The 16,453-nt window shown below is 28.6% G+C and overlaps 2 protein-coding genes across 2 annotated transcripts in view; one reads left to right on the top strand and one right to left on the bottom strand.

Annotated features, from left to right (window-relative positions):
- The first annotated feature begins 703 nt into the window (after positions 1–703).
- Positions 704–3,677, top strand: LOC113559201 (Golgi-associated plant pathogenesis-related protein 1-like). The gene is made up of 4 exons (XM_026964827.1): positions 704–776; positions 879–980; positions 1,685–1,901; positions 3,137–3,677. Exons 1-4 carry the CDS (start codon positions 771–773, stop codon positions 3,295–3,297), a joined length of 486 nt encoding a protein of 161 aa, XP_026820628.1. The 5' UTR covers positions 704–770; the 3' UTR covers positions 3,298–3,677.
- A 466-nt stretch (positions 3,678–4,143) lies between these two features.
- The window catches only part of LOC113559200 (potassium channel subfamily T member 2), a 155,949-nt gene continuing 143,639 nt past the window's right edge, over positions 4,144–16,453 (bottom strand). The window contains exons 19-27 of the mRNA XM_026964826.1: positions 14,538–14,672; positions 14,174–14,285; positions 12,598–12,783; positions 12,198–12,329; positions 12,016–12,051; positions 11,813–11,887; positions 8,763–8,968; positions 8,094–8,547; positions 4,144–6,655 (exon numbers count right to left, since the gene is read on the bottom strand). Of these exons, the coding sequence (XP_026820627.1) occupies positions 6,443–6,655; positions 8,094–8,547; positions 8,763–8,968; positions 11,813–11,887; positions 12,016–12,051; positions 12,198–12,329; positions 12,598–12,783; positions 14,174–14,285; positions 14,538–14,672 (1,549 nt within the window). The 3' untranslated portion in view covers positions 4,144–6,442. The remainder of the gene's footprint in view (positions 6,656–8,093; positions 8,548–8,762; positions 8,969–11,812; positions 11,888–12,015; positions 12,052–12,197; positions 12,330–12,597; positions 12,784–14,173; positions 14,286–14,537; positions 14,673–16,453) is intronic.

Genomic DNA, 16,453 nt, shown 5'->3' with positions numbered 1-16,453 from the left:
TATATTAAGATAGATATCCATACAATTATATACAAATTGTAAATAATGTTTTATTTACCAGAAGTTTTTCGAAATTTTGGTAAAACAGGTGTGAATTTATTGTAGTATTAAATGTGTGCCGTATACATAAAACCGTAGTCCTAAATGTACATTTTTTTCCACAAAAATATAGCGTGCTAAACGTATGTACAACTATATAACTTAATGATTTACTAAAGAAAATTTCCCATTTTTATTGATCTTATCCGGTGCAACTGTTTGTTTTGACAATAATATAATTTATTTGTTCTTAAACAATGAAACATATTCATGTATAATTTGCAGAAGATGAGTCATAATATAGTTAATATATTGAGAGGTTATCTAATTTTATATATCTTAATATGCTACTTCCTTTCTTTAACGCTATACACACTCCATAAATTTAATTTGTAGCCGTTAGCAAATATTATTTTTGACTATAATAAAAAAAGTTTATAGTGCAAATCATTTAAAATATGATAAATGTGTAAGGTATATTAGTGAACCTATCATTAAGTAGTTAGATAAAATAAGGCAGAATAAAATAAAATAAAAGCACACAGGTTAATATAGTTTAGTCATTTGATATTACCTACAGTCAAATAATATTTAAAAGTTTTCTAAGAGTTTGCAATTATCAACATTTTTTGTTGGCTTGAATATTTTATACTAACTTACTAATCTTATTATTTTGTTGACAATTATAAATAAGTCTATAGACATTTAAGATATTAATTACATATTTTAATATGGCGGTAAATATAAGTTATCGTATTTTGAATTTTTTCAGAAATATTATAAGTTATAACTTAAAATATTTAACTAAATTTGTAAATTTTTTAAAATTCTACTTACAGAAAGACGACAGTGAGACAAAAAATGTTATTGCAGATGCCTTGGATAGGCATAACTTCTACAGAAAAAAACACAATGTGCCTCCTTTAAAAATTAATTCAAAGGTCTGTAATGATGTTTTTAATGAATCATTAAATTTTAACAATTAAATTATTATTTATCTACATAAATAAAATTTGAAGTATATTTTTATTTTTTACAATTTTAATAGTATTGTGGTGAATAACAAAAATGTGTTTTTATATTTTTTGTTTGTAGTGGGAATGGTGTTTTACGATTACTATGTTTTTAAGGTGTTTTAAATTTGATATTAAAAAATTTGTTTGCAAAAGATAACATTTATGTATTTATTTAAAGTAATCCGTATCACTATTGGTTTGTTGAGTAGTTTCGAAATGATACCTAACATAATATAACTTGGTAACACATATTCATAACATAATAAACAAATTTTATTATAAATAGAAAATATTTTTATATTAAACGAATTGAAAATGAAAATTAGTTTTTTACGAACGTAGTTTTATATAATTATTTATGTCTAACATTATTAATTTTACATATTAAATATGTGTCTATGTATAATTAATGATAATAAGTACATATAACCTATAACATATTAACATAATATTTTTTTTTTTAACTTCATCATTTAAAATTATTTTATGATTGCTTTGAAACGCTTAATCATTGAAAAACTTTCATTGACAATACGATTCTATTGTAAAATATAAGTAACTAAAAGTTACTTAATAAATTTTTAATAGCTTCTTAAAATATCTGATAAATAATTAAATTTTGTTTTCAGTTGAATGAAATTAGTCAAAATTGGGCTGACGAACTTGCTAAAACTGACAAAGCGTCTCATCGTCCAAAAAATGCTTACGGTGAAAATATTTATACTATATGGTCAACAGAAGAAGTGACACAATTGGGCATTAAAGCAGTAGACAGCTGGTATAGTGAAATAAAATATTTTAATTTTCAAGGAACAAACGATGACATGGCTGCTTCCACAAAAGCATGTAATTTTAAAATCATTTTTAACTATTGCCTAGTTTAAATACTTTTTCATAAAACCTAATATTTGAATCCTTTAGAAATGTATTTATTAAACGTTTAAATAACTGGTTATTCTATAATTTAAATTTATTTTTAATATTAGTAATTTAAATATAATTAGAATTATTTTTGTTTTAACCATACACTTAACTGACCATCTGTTTGGTATACTTATCATTGCGATGTATATTTTTATCATAGACATTTTTAGCATAAACTCCAGTATTTGATCAATCGGTGTGTCGCGACACACTGGTGTGTCACCTGGTAAGTCCAAACGTGTCACGGGAAGTAATTGTATTAAAATATATATGAACCCTGTTGACACTTTATTTACAAAAATTAATAGGTATTTTCTTATTTTTTTTTTTATTGTGTGTCACAAAGTATGAAAATGTTTAATAGTGTGTCACCATAATACAAAGGTTGAGAAACACTATAAAGTATTAATGTCTATGGCAGGGGTCTTCAACCCGCGACCTGGCTTGTCATAATATGCGTTCCTCGATCACATTTTAAATTTAGCATGTATATTTTTTATTTTGATAAAATTATAACGGCAAGTCATCGCTATCGAAAATATGCGATAAGATAAATTAAATTACCTACCGAGAGATAAATGTTGCCTGTTAGTTCGTAATCGATTGTGGAACGAGCATAATACTCGTTTATGTATAAAAGTTTCAAAAGAATGTTAGTTATCACACTAAAAATCAAACAAAAAATTTGTAATTAAAAAAATGGTTGATCTATAAATGTTTTAATAATAATAATAATAATTTGTAATTTAAAATGTAATCATAAAAATTGTAATAATAAAACTTAATTTTTGTATTATAAAATACATGTTTTTACTACGAATTGGGCCCTCAAGATTATTAAAAAATAATACGTGGCCCGCTGCATAAAAAGGTTGAAGATCCCTGGTCTATGGTTTTCATTAATATATTTTGTACATGTTAAATTAAGTTATTTAAGTTATTTTGTTGAAGTCCAGTACATTTATAATGTACAAATATATAAATAAACATTGTTAACAACAAATTGATTGATACATTTAAATATTGTATAACATAAGTATTTTTTAACGAGATTCAAAAGTATAAAATTAACATATAAAAATATAAACGTTTTTCTATTACTTACTTTTAATTACTAATAACTGATGAGTGGAATTAATTTCGTTCTTTTTTTTCAGTTCACTTTACTCAATTAATTTGGAAAGACAGTGAAGAGCTTGGTGTCGGTGCGTCCAAAAGTCCTAAATCCGGTAAATTATACGTAGTATGTAATTATGACCCGCACGGAAATGTTAGATCGCAATTTAAAGAACAAGTATTGGAATCTGATACTTCATAATCAGAGTCGCTACTAAATTAATATTCTCGAAAATATTATATTCATATCGATATTTGGCTTTGGGATTAAAAACACGTACAACAATATTGTTTGAATTCATTTTAAAATTTTTATTTCATATAATAATTATTCAATAAAGATAACTTTATGCTAATAAGGCTTTTAGTTATGTCAATACAAAAGATACAAGGGTTCGAGAGTAAGATAATTAGTCTCTATTATTTATCATTGTTCCCACAGTTGAACAATATCGCATGTACCAAAATGTCAGCGTGTGATATTGTACTCGTAGTATAAGAAAATAATGCTATCACATTAATACATTTAATAATACGACAAATAGTCTACGATTTAAAATATAAATATACATGTACATACAATTATCGTTCAAGTCTACTTTGTATGATTTTCATACACTTTTATATAAATAGAATCATGAATATATAGGAACTAAAGTCTAGACAAATTTTATCACCACGGCGATGTCCTATACAAAATGTCTACATTTTTAGTTAATTTTTTACTTTGAGTTAACCGAACAATATATCGAGATATACATATTGGTATATTTTTAACGTTTTCTTTCATTTAAAACTACCATACTATAACATTCAAATCAATCGCGTATTGATAAATCAAATGGTCCCAGGTTCGCGAGTTCATCAACGACACAAAATCGTGCGATTTACAACATTAGGTATACATTTTTATGGGCATCAACAAGAACGTAAAATTGGGTCACGGTCTACAAACATAACTATAATAATACAATAAAGCGTGCAAGTAAGAAAATATTTATATAATAATATCTTAGAATATAACAAGTAACATAATATAGAGCGACAACAAGATTTTTTTGATTTTTTTAGTTTTAGGATAACGAAAATCGCGTACCCACCTATATTATTTTAATTTGCATCTGTCTTTAATATACACTCTATATTAACAATAATTAAGCCTCTCGTTTGATCAAAAGATTGATTTTATACTGTTTTTAAATAATACGCAAAATAAATGTACAATAGTTAATATTATTATCGTTTCATCGTCTAAAACAATGTTTAAAATTCTAATTCCACCATTGAATTTATAACAGTAGTGTACGAACTCAAAACACAGATAGGTAGCAATTTAATTTATCAAATGTATAAATATTGTCTATGGATTTTGATACACATAAATAATAATAGTAATATAGAACATTGTATTTTAATGTTATTTCGGTGTATTTTCAACGCCCGTGTTTCTATTATTGTATTTAAAGTAGAAACAGAAAAAAGTCTATGGAAAATATACTTTTCCCTGTTTTCAATAGATATGTTATCTAGAACTTTTTTTAATGTAATAATTTTATATTTAAGTTATTTAAACACGATACAGTAAAACAAATAAATAAATAATGTATAAATTATAAATATTTATATATATATATATAAATAAATAGATGTTGATCAATTTTTGTAAACTGTAATAGAAATTGGAAAATCGGAATCAATAACACATGTTTATTCTTATGAATTGTCTACATCGTTGTAATGTAAATTGAATTATAATTACTTGTAGTTACAATAAGATGTTTACCAACACGGAGAATATTTTGATGCAAAATATGAAACACGGTGTACATGATATCAGTAATGATATGGTTGTTGTTCAGTGAATAATACAATTTATAAAAAATAAAACAAAATTAAATAAATTGTACATGATAGATAAGTCATGTTGTCGACAACTAATTGTTTGAAATACATCAAATATCGAAATATTTGATTGATATGTGTTTTAATGGTAGGTATGTATTTTTATATTGTAATGGTGGAAAAAGTGGCCGGGAAAGGTTTGGTTTTATTCAGAATAAAGTGATGGACTTAAAAAAAAAGTAAGAGTGTATCTTAAAACCATTTATTAAAACAAAAATGTACATATCGCATGGTGCAGTTACCCCTGTGGTCATGGACAATTTCGCTCGATAACAATATCGCATGAAACCCGTTTTGCCACCAACCGACGCGTCGTATGTACCTACCTATCTACCGTTGTATACGTTACCCTATGAGGTCCATAAGTTCCCTATCCTAACCAAATGACATTTATTCTCCTCGCGGATTTCACACACCTATATAATATCATTATTACACACACACATAATATTTTACATAGAAGTTATGTGCATAATATTTACTTTGGCACATAATCGTTTTGATTTCCCCCGTGCCGGTGCCGCATATACTTAGCAGAAAAGAAAAATATCGACCACGTTCGCAAACTTTACATACAAACAAATATATATATATATATATCTATACATGTGAATATGGAATAACGGCGAATGCAAAGACGGCGTAGAACGCGTAAGGATGTGATGATATTATTTTGTCACAGATATGTTGATTTTTCATTTTCTACATTTATACAATATTATACATACACATAATAGTAAAATATTGCAATATTCAACTGCGTACGCTCTGTGAACGTGTCTGTGTGTGCAGATGTAGACTGTAGTAGAGTTACCCGTGAAATGTTAAGCCGGGGTTTTATTCGACACGGATTTTTGGATATTACGAGTACATAACACATTTCGTAGCGATTACGTAAACATTTTTCTTCTCGAAAAGTCGAAAAATTCCGTTGAAACATTCGCACAATATTATTGTCTTTATTTACGTATTTTCAATTTTGAAATCGGTAAAAAAATTCAATTCTATCTCTCAATGTCCTGAAATTCGAGTTTTATTTATCGCGGAAAAAGTCGTGGAGTTGATTCAGTTTAGCTGCTCGTGGCATTTTCAATACCGACGCATCGCAATAAAGTGCGTGTATTGTGTATGTGTTAGTGTATATGTGTGTGTGTGTGTGTGTGTGTGTGTGTGTGTGTGTGTGTATGTGTGTATCATAAAATATTATTTTAAACGATAACAACCGTCGTGGTGACCGACGTCGTTGTCGCGCGCGCGTGCGAGATGACATGTTTTATTATTACGTATCATATATTATTATAAACAATTATAGAAAAAAAAAATAATGTAATATAATATCGGTGGACGGATGTGGAAGCAATCGGGAAGAACGTGAGTGACGTGCGCGTTCACAGCCACTTGTTGCGAGCGTTGTTGCTCTTCCGTTTGCCCCACATCAAGTTGTATCATACAATCGTGCCCTGCAAGTGTTCGTGCGACGAGTGCGGCGACATGACCGGCGACGGCAACGGCGGATGGTGCAGCGACGGTACCGTCACCATGCTCGTGTTGCTGGACATGCCGGGCGAGGACACCTCTTCAGGCGGAGTCACCTCCAGCCCGATGCTGCCGTTCAGCGCGATCTTTATGGCACTGCCACTCATCTCGCTCGGGTGCAGCTGCGAACAGACAACGGTGACCGGCATGAGCGTCGTCGTGCCGGAGACATTTGTCGCGGCCGGATCGGGGTCGGTGGATGCGTGGCGGGTGCGTGGTGGGTTGGTTGGCGGATGGGTGGGTGGTAGGGGCGGTAGTTTTGACGGTACGGGTGGTGGTTGGAGTTGGTTGATTGCAGAGTGAAGGGTTGTGGCCTGAACGTGCGCTGTGCATCATGATATATCACAGAATGATTATGAGTGGCGGTGTTGGTGGTGGAGTTAGTGGAGACGAAGGTTAGGTACCTACTCATTAAAGTTTTATTATTTCGTGTGGTATGGGCTATTTTTTTTTTGTTTTTTTTTTCTGACGCAAGACACTCGTTTTCTTAGTCAATTTTTCTTTTATGTAATTGTAATAATATATACGAGTCTGAAGTACATAACTAAACTAAGTTTTTTTTCGCCCGAGGTGGTATTTATGTTTGAAAGCAACGGGCAATAATAATTGCGTTCGTCGAGAGATTTCGAGAATGGTACACTAAAAATTTGTCAAGCTTTATTTTTTTGTTTTTAATTATGCATTTTAAGTCAACAGTTACCTACACTTAATCATCATTGTAGTAAAAATAGACAAAGTTTGATTTTTTCGGCAAAACATGTAGGGATGACTATCATATTATTGTAATGCCATGATAAATTAAATATTTACAAATATAAAATATAAATAATAAATATTTTACAAAATTGACCGTGAAAACGAATGCCGTATACATCAAATGGGTAATACCAGCCGATAATTAATATAATAATATACTCTACTTAGTATTGTTATTTTGTGAAATAATACTCATTCGCTATATAATAATAATTATAAAACAGTACGCTTCGAATCAGACATGATGATTTGGTCGTCTACTTATTATTATCGTCTAGTGTGTAATTAATAACATGATATCTTATACAACGTATACTGAATGACAATATCAACTATATGTAGACTATAGATTACAATATACGCATGCGTCGGTGGCGATGAAATCAAAAGGTCCCTTGTCCCGGGTCGATTGTGTGCCTCCGCATAATGACCTTACACGCATTTGATGAAAACCACTGTGGAAAATAATTGATGGACATCTCAAAGTAGTTGTGTGGGAGGGAAGGTTTTGGTACGAACGTCCCAGAGACAGAATTTAAATTTAACACAGCGGACGGCATCAAAGTCGCACGCGGTTCGAAACGCAGATAAACGATTAAATTAAACCGCTATTATAATAATTTGGCACGGGTACACGACAACGTCGAACAAAAAAGAAAAAGAAATAAAATCCAAAATGTAACCGATGTGATCTACCCATAACCGAGTTACAAGTGCAATCTCTATGTAGTTCTAATTTCAAGCCGTTGTGCATAATATTATAATAACCATTATCAAGGCTAGCTGAAATAACTACAAAGTTACCTCAGACCGCCTTCGCGCAGTGACGATATTTCTCATTGATCGAGCACTTAGGCTTACTTGCATGCTGGGTCTACGTTCGTGAGCAATTGACCCGATAGGGAAGTGTGATACTCCTAACTCTTCGAGGCTGCTCTTCCGGTTACACATGGAAAGTCCCTGTCTAAGCGAATTCGACCGTCTCAACAGTATGTCGTCGACTACACGCAGAGAGTTGGACCGAGCGCGGAGCGCGCTGCCCACGGTCGGGCTGTCCGGTAACGACAAGCTATTTGCTTTGGTGGTGACTAACGGTGGCGGCCTGGTCATGAACGGCGGGAACGCCATGCTCGATCCCCTCCTCGAACCGAAGCCCAGTTGTCCGATTGTCGAGTTGAAACTTATGTTAGACTTTCGACGGCTGTTGTGCCTTTCGAACGTCTTTTGAGCCGAAAACGGGCTTGGCCGTAGAATATATCTGAAAGAATTGGAGGACAGTCAGAACGGAACGATGTCGTTTAATTATTGTTTTACATAATATTATACGAATAGTACTCCGCGCGAGTGTAAATCAATATTGGCATTTGTTATAGAACACGACAAAACACAAATAATATTCATGTTTAATTATTATTAAAAAAAAAACGAGAGGAAATCGTGGCATTTAGAATTTGAATTTAAAGCGTGTCTTACACAATGTCACCCTCTTCGAGTTTGAGGTCGCAACTAGGGTTGATAATGACGTATGACAGACTGCTACGCTTCTCGCTGACTTCTTCGTGATCGACGGCAGGTAAATTCAAACTGTCCATTCGGGATCTAACCAGGTTCACTATTTCCGCTCGCTCGATCAAGTTGTCATGGTTATCGCGGGCGTCGTCGTGCATGTTAATTGAAAACTGTGTAAATAGTTCAATCAAATTATTTTATTATTAAAAATATAATAATGACGTAGTTGTGATAATAATTGCATTGTGACATTGAGTAAATTACAATTGTGCGTGATTGCAATCTATATATATATATATATTTATATTTATATATATCCATTATGTAGTCCAATAACACGAATATTTGCTAGGAAAAACAGAATCTTAGATTATTTCTCTGGGAACTTGTGTTTATTTTCATGAAATACCTCATACGACATCGCAACTATAAATTTTTATAATATAACTTAATGATTTTAATTCTACACAAGTTTATAGAGAATTTAATATTAATGATGATTTGTTTAATAGGTACAAGACATCAAAAATTACAGATTTTTCATTATTAATTGTCAACGAATAGACAAAATCTGTGTTGAAATGCGCAATATGTAATATACATACTAATTAAACTAATAATTTTTAATTTCTAATTCTTTTAAATTTATTATTTATTTACTATAGTTATTCTGATAAAAATCAATTTTGTAAATATCAGTTATCTTTGACGTTAAAAACATTTTTCACGTGATTTTTAGTTTACTATATTATATTTATTATAATACTTAGAAAATGCATACCTATCGATCTTTCATTGCTATATTTTAAATTTAGAAAATATCATTCAAACACTTTGGTAAACTGAGATTTATTCAGAATCCTATTTCAAATGTGATTATTTATTATCGATTTAAAATTTAAAAAAAAAGTGTATTACGCTGTCATTTACCGCGATTAATGAAATGAGACACGCGTCTAACTTGTCCAACTTTTTAGTATAAAAACTTTAAGGGATTAAAAAGTTTAACGAAGGGCTTTTATTTGGATTTTCAATACATATTTTATTTTTTTTGCACCATTTTATAATATTAAATACCAATATGTAAGTTTTTAATCTAAACGACTTAATCAATTTGGATATTGTTTTTTTTATGACTTTAACAGATATTTAAATTGTTTACTTAATTTGTCCAAGCGACTTTATCAATTTTTATATTGTTTTTTTTTATGACTTTAATAGATATTTAAAATATATACTTAATTTGTTATTGTTTTAATAATACACGATTTACTGATAGGTATTGAAAAACATCTAAAAATTAGGACCATGGATATAGCTGGTGGTCAATATAATATAATATAATAATAATAATATAGGATGATTATATTGATGCTGTATTACAATTGATGGTTGGTAATAATTTATTGAAAAATTAAAATAAATTTAATATTTTCCTTCTTGGCTGTTATTTTTTTGAGAAATCTTCATTCCTTTGCTACTTTTTAAAACAAAATAATTAAATAATCATTTATCAGCATGACAATAATATTATTAAATAAATTATGATAATTAAATTACATTAACAATTAATTGGCACACCTTTGAGTTAAGGGTAAAGGAAAAGAATAAGAAGATCTTTGAGTTAATTTTAATTATAATTGAAGGCAGAAATTATGTGTGACGCGTGTAACTTTTATCTAGTAAAATTTTTGTGCGCTTTTTCCACTTTTTATAAAATTTAATTTTAAATTCATATTTATTAATAACTGAATTTTATAATTGTTAGTAAAAAAAAAAAGGTTAGTTTTAAATTGCACTCTAGAATCTGTCACTGTCAATTGATATTGACTACTAATTATTTTCACGCTATCAACTGATTGTCAACAATTAATAAATAGTATATTTATCAATATTAACACAATTTTTATGAATAAATACAAAATAGTTGTTTTTTAAAAATAATTGACAGTGTACTATTAGATAAATACTTACAGTATACATTTAATTCTCTATCTAGTTTCTACTATAGTTAATGAACAATGTTGTAATATAATCTACTCATTATCAGACTAAACTGTATAACATTTTAGCACAAATGTATACATAAAGCACATTCGAGATAAGATTTGAAGTACAAAATATGTAAAAAATATTATATAATTATGTGCGATTGTATTTAATTTGTCATTATGTTTGGTTAAATGCATAATCCTGGAAAGGAATCCTTAATAAGATGCATTAAAAGAAGTTCATGACATGCATTACTTTTTGTTGTTCGACATTCAAATTAGTGACTTACAAAATTAACATAATATAATATTTAATGTTATGTGAAGTACAGCACTATATATATTACAATATTACCAGTATTATACTAAATAAGAATATACAATTTTATTATGAAATATATCTGTAGGTTTTATTTTAAAATTAGCATTTAGGAATTTATGGTTTTGTGTTAAACAGGTCAAACAGTTTTGGTTATTTTTTTTTAATGTATAGAATACAAATAAACATCTTTATTTTCGACGCTTTTGAACTTTGACTAAAAAGTGAACATGCATATTATAAAAGTCAAACCTCAGGATTATTTTTTCTCATATCTCTTCATATTAACAATATATTATATTCTTAGAATTTGAGTTTATAGTAGGAAAATAATATTTAAATTCGTGAAGTGACTATAAAGTTTGAGCTGTTTGAGCTTTTTTCCAATTGTTTATTTTAATGTAGGTACCTCTTTAATTGAAATTTTAAGTGTTTTTTTATAGTTGAAACTTGCATTTGTTAATAATGTATGTAAATAAAACGTCAAGTTACATTTATGACTAAACCAAAATTTTTAGTACATCAGACCATCTATGATTAATTCAATTCGATTTCCAAGAAATAGTTGATATATTATTATCATAGCAGATTTATTGTAACGAATTATTATGTTGGATGTTGGGTATTTAGGTTATATTAATGATGGATTTATCGTTACAATTTTTAAACACTGCTAATTTATTACTATTTATTCAGGTACTCACTACAGAATTTTGATTCCTGTGGCAATTAGGCAGACAGTTAGTCGGAATGGGCATGTAAGCTTCGTGATCCGAACCCTATTTTAAGGAAATAATAAGCAAGCGAAATGAGTTTAGGACTAAAGTTTAGGACTAGGTGAGAATATAAAGCATTAGTGAAATAAATAAACGTAATGATTTGATAGATGTTAGTTATAGATGCATACCTCAGATATTTTATCGCAGTCTGTACCACATGCATCCTGTAAGTTACAGAAGAATAAACTGGTAATTAGAAAGTTGATAGTCTCAACGTGTACATTGGTTGGCATTCAGTGAAGAAATTAGTTTAAAGATCAAACAAATTATTGAAAAATCTACTAGTATTAATTGAGTGAAATGCACATACCGGTGGTGATTCTATGTTCGATAAATCTTGAGTTCTGTAAATGCCCAAAGGTATCTCACAAGTAGTAGAACAAAGTTTTTGGTAAAGACGACCGTAAGTTCGTATCCACATATCATCTTTTGTAATTTTCATCTATATTAAAAAAATTGATGTCAAATCACGCTATACATAGTTTGTCTAAATTTATATTATTTTTATTTTTATAAATAACTCTAAACAGAAAGAAAAACATCTATAGTAGTTAACCTAATTCATGATCTATATAACCATGTTTTGTATTTAATACGCACAATTTTTATATATTATTCTTTTAATAATTGTTTGTAATTAATAATTATTTAGGCTTGTGAATACTTAAAAACATTAAATTAGGAATATTATTTTAGTAATTGGTACTTACTGAAGTTAAGAAACCAGAACCTGGAGCCTGATCCACGCCCAACAGTAGTCTTACAAAAGTGATGACATAGTCTTTTACAAATGCTTGGTATAACAATGTATCTAACATGCTAGCACTGAATACAGAACCAGCCGCAAATGGTAGTCGAAACATGTATGATATGTGTGAGCCTCTTTCCTTTTCGTGCTATTTTAGAAAAAAAAAACATAAGTCAAAATTATAATCAGTCCTATGCAAAACTTACAGGGCTTCTAATGTTTCTACATTTGAAATAATAAAATAACGTATTCAGTTATATTTTGTATCTATATATATTGGTATCGTTTTTCTTTATAAATAGGAAACAAATATTGCTAATTATGCGGGATTTGTTATAAGTAGGTATTTATAAATATAAGCGTTTTAAATTTGGGTATTTGTATTTTAATTTTTTAAGATAAGATCATTACTATATTTAATATATTTTTGAAATGTTTATTAATTAATTATTTATGTAATCAACTTTCAATTCAAAAAACATGTCATTTAAGGACTATAATTGGTCGAGTTCCGTTTAGATTATAATTTTAAAACTCAATTTCTTGCCATTGCTGCTAAATCTATGAGTTTAATACTCTGCGCCTATTGCTGATTTTAAAGTGAATCGAAACGAGTGAATGGTGAGTAATTATGCCTATTCATAGGAGTTCGTAAGTAATATTTTAAGGGGTGGTGAGAAATTAAATAAAAATTCAAATTTAAGCTAAATAAAAATTTAATGTTATTTCAGCATATAAAATATATGCTATTATTTATATAATTAATATTTGTATTGGTATGTTATAGTTAATTAAAATACATTTTAATGAGTACAAGAAAAAATAGAAAATAAAAAAATAAAATATGGTCAAATGTATTATTCGGTATCGGTAAATAAGAATCATTTCTTCGTTTTGTGATGTCTAAGTCATTAGGGAATAATGTCATGGTAATATTTATTAAATTATAAGTTAATATTATTTTTACAGAGGGGGGGGATGTCTCGTCTTCTCCTATCAGCGAGCGATCATATGTCTATTGTATTAAAATAATCATAAACATAAAATAAAATATGTTTACCCTTTTGAGAAGGTCGTGAGTGAAAATATTTATACAACCAAAAATGTTTACGTCCTTAGTTCATGTAGTTAAATAACAAATATTATTAAAATAATATTGTATTATGATCAGTCATATATTAATAATTCGGGTGAGTAATATTGCCAACATAATTAACATAATATTATGTTAATTTTATTATTGTACGAACGCTGTCAATGTTCAATCATTAATAATGATTAAAACTTTAAATAATCATTACCGATTTTTATAAAATATGTAATAAATAACACGACTATTTGTTAATACATAGGTCATGATACAAACACACGTTGCACGTGAGGTGCAGTGGACTCATTTTTTAGAATTTGAAAGTTGGCTATGCACATGTTTATTACATCACATGACTTTTTTTTTTATTATTTGTTTATACGCGAACGTACGTATTTTCATCTCGTGGCAAAGTTATTTGTTTTGGTATTTGATTGTTTATACTTACTTTTTCCATTTTGGACAAGTGTAGCGCATAGGTGTCTTGTGCTCTGAATTGCATGAATCTCATGTTGGACGACTGAGATAATTCAGTTATACTACGAATGTTGGGAAAGAACCTATATATTTTTTCAAATCGTACAATTACATGTATGTTAAATATATTTAGGTATGTATTATGCATCATACAAGCAGCAACTTTATGCATTCAATACAAACAAAGTTTTTATAGTCAATTTCTAAATTGGATATGTTTAATGTACATATTATTGAACGATCAAAAACAATTTGATATAACTGGAACAAGTTTCTATAGTATACCTAAGAAATTACTTTGAAATATTAATGTTTTTCAAAAGGAAAATACTTACTTAAACATTGTTTGGACTGCTACAATGGTATTACAGTCTGCTAATGTTTCTTCTTCAGCTGAATTTGATAGTTCTTTATTTACTACTACTACGTTTTCTGCTAATAATATTCCAGCTCTCAAGAGATCATCCAAACTGAAAATCATATTATTGCAACTATAAGTAATTCGTATAAATATGCTGCAGAATAACACGATATATTTTATGTAAACAGTACAAGTAAAATATAATTTAATTATAGACTGTTCCATGTATTCATCAATCTGAAACATTTATTCTTGTATTTTTGGAAAATGTCTCATGTGGTATGATAATAATTATAAAAAAGTACCTATAATGCGTTTAACAATCCATCACATTATATATTTTTTTTCCAACACTTTTCAAATTAATTTTACTATTTTTATTGAATTAAATATAAAATAACACGCGTTGCTTCACTAAATTAAACAGTTATGCAAAGCTGCGCGGTATTTCATTAAGTTCTGCTCTTTGCGACTTACAATAAAATTAAAAGATTAGGTACCTGTTTTGTAATTTTTTTTTTATTGGGGTTTTTCGTTTATTTATTTTCGCGGATAGGTAATAACTTGAGACAATTTGCAATGATATTATTTCGATCACGGTATTATGGTTAACTAAAAATTTAAATGTCGATATAATAAAATTGAAATGACAGTCGTTTTCGATTTATACAAGAAATTATGATAACATTTTAAGAAAATATACTTTATAAATCTATTGAACGCGAACGTAAAACGGAAAATTGATTTTTTTTTTTAAGGTATTTTGTAAGTTTTACCGATAACCAAATGTTCACGCCTGACCCATATTAGATTTTTACAATTGCCTTAGGATGGTCAAAATCCGATTACAGAAGTTTTCAAATTGAAATAAAATGATGATAACACACTATTCTTGTCCGAGTAAATCATACAACCTACGCATAGTTCGTATTTATATTTTGTGATAAAAATGTATTTGATTAAATTTGTTCCTCCTAGTAAACTCGATTTTCTTATCTTACACTCAAATTTAATAATACTCATAACGTATCTATTACTAGTAATTTATTAATATCCGTCAATGCAATATATATATTATGTTTGAATAAAACGTTTTATTTTTATCAAATCAAATATTTTATTTTAAGCCTAACCAAAGAATTAATACACGTTTTAAGATTTTTACGTTACGTTTTTTCTAAAACTTTTATAATATATTCAGCCACCTAATATATTATAACAAATAGGAGGTACTAGTAAGTTTGTTTATCAATAATTCATCAAGCTGTCAGATTATTCACGTATTGAATATCCTGACAGTATCAGACATGGCAAACATAATATATATTATAATAATAAGTTTTGTTAAAATCATTTTTTTGGAAACTAAACAATGTATCTATACTGTATAATATACGATATGACGTATGTGCGTTTCTCATAAATGCATATATTTATTACCTAAATATTATTATACTTATCTCCGCACAGTATAATAATATAGTACTAGTTTATCATTAGTTTATCTGATTGATGACACAATTTACAGTAAGCAAATATACAGACTAAATAAAAATAATAAAAAATGTACAGTCCATATAGTTTGTGGTGAAGAGGTCATATATACATTAATACACTGTACATCAGGAATGTTAAATGCGCGGCTCTCGACTCTTTTTGTTTATATATGTGTATACGGACCGCAGCCACGAGGATCACTGGACAATTAAATGAAAATAAAGAGAAAAAAAATATTTTTCATTTGTGTCACAACGATGTCGGAGAGACATAATATATTTGTGGTATACATATTTTGTACTTTTTAACAAAACTTGTACAATTTTTTTTTTTTTTTGGGAAGAATGTATTAAGTTTGCGCAACCCGTGTAATATTATTTTAATCAATAATAT

Source organism: Rhopalosiphum maidis, chromosome 1 (assembly GCF_003676215.2).
Source record: "Rhopalosiphum maidis isolate BTI-1 chromosome 1, ASM367621v3, whole genome shotgun sequence".
NCBI lineage: Eukaryota > Metazoa > Arthropoda > Insecta > Hemiptera > Aphididae > Rhopalosiphum > Rhopalosiphum maidis.
Note: the sequence above shows the minus strand (reverse complement) of the source record. Positions and strands in the feature narration are given on the sequence as shown.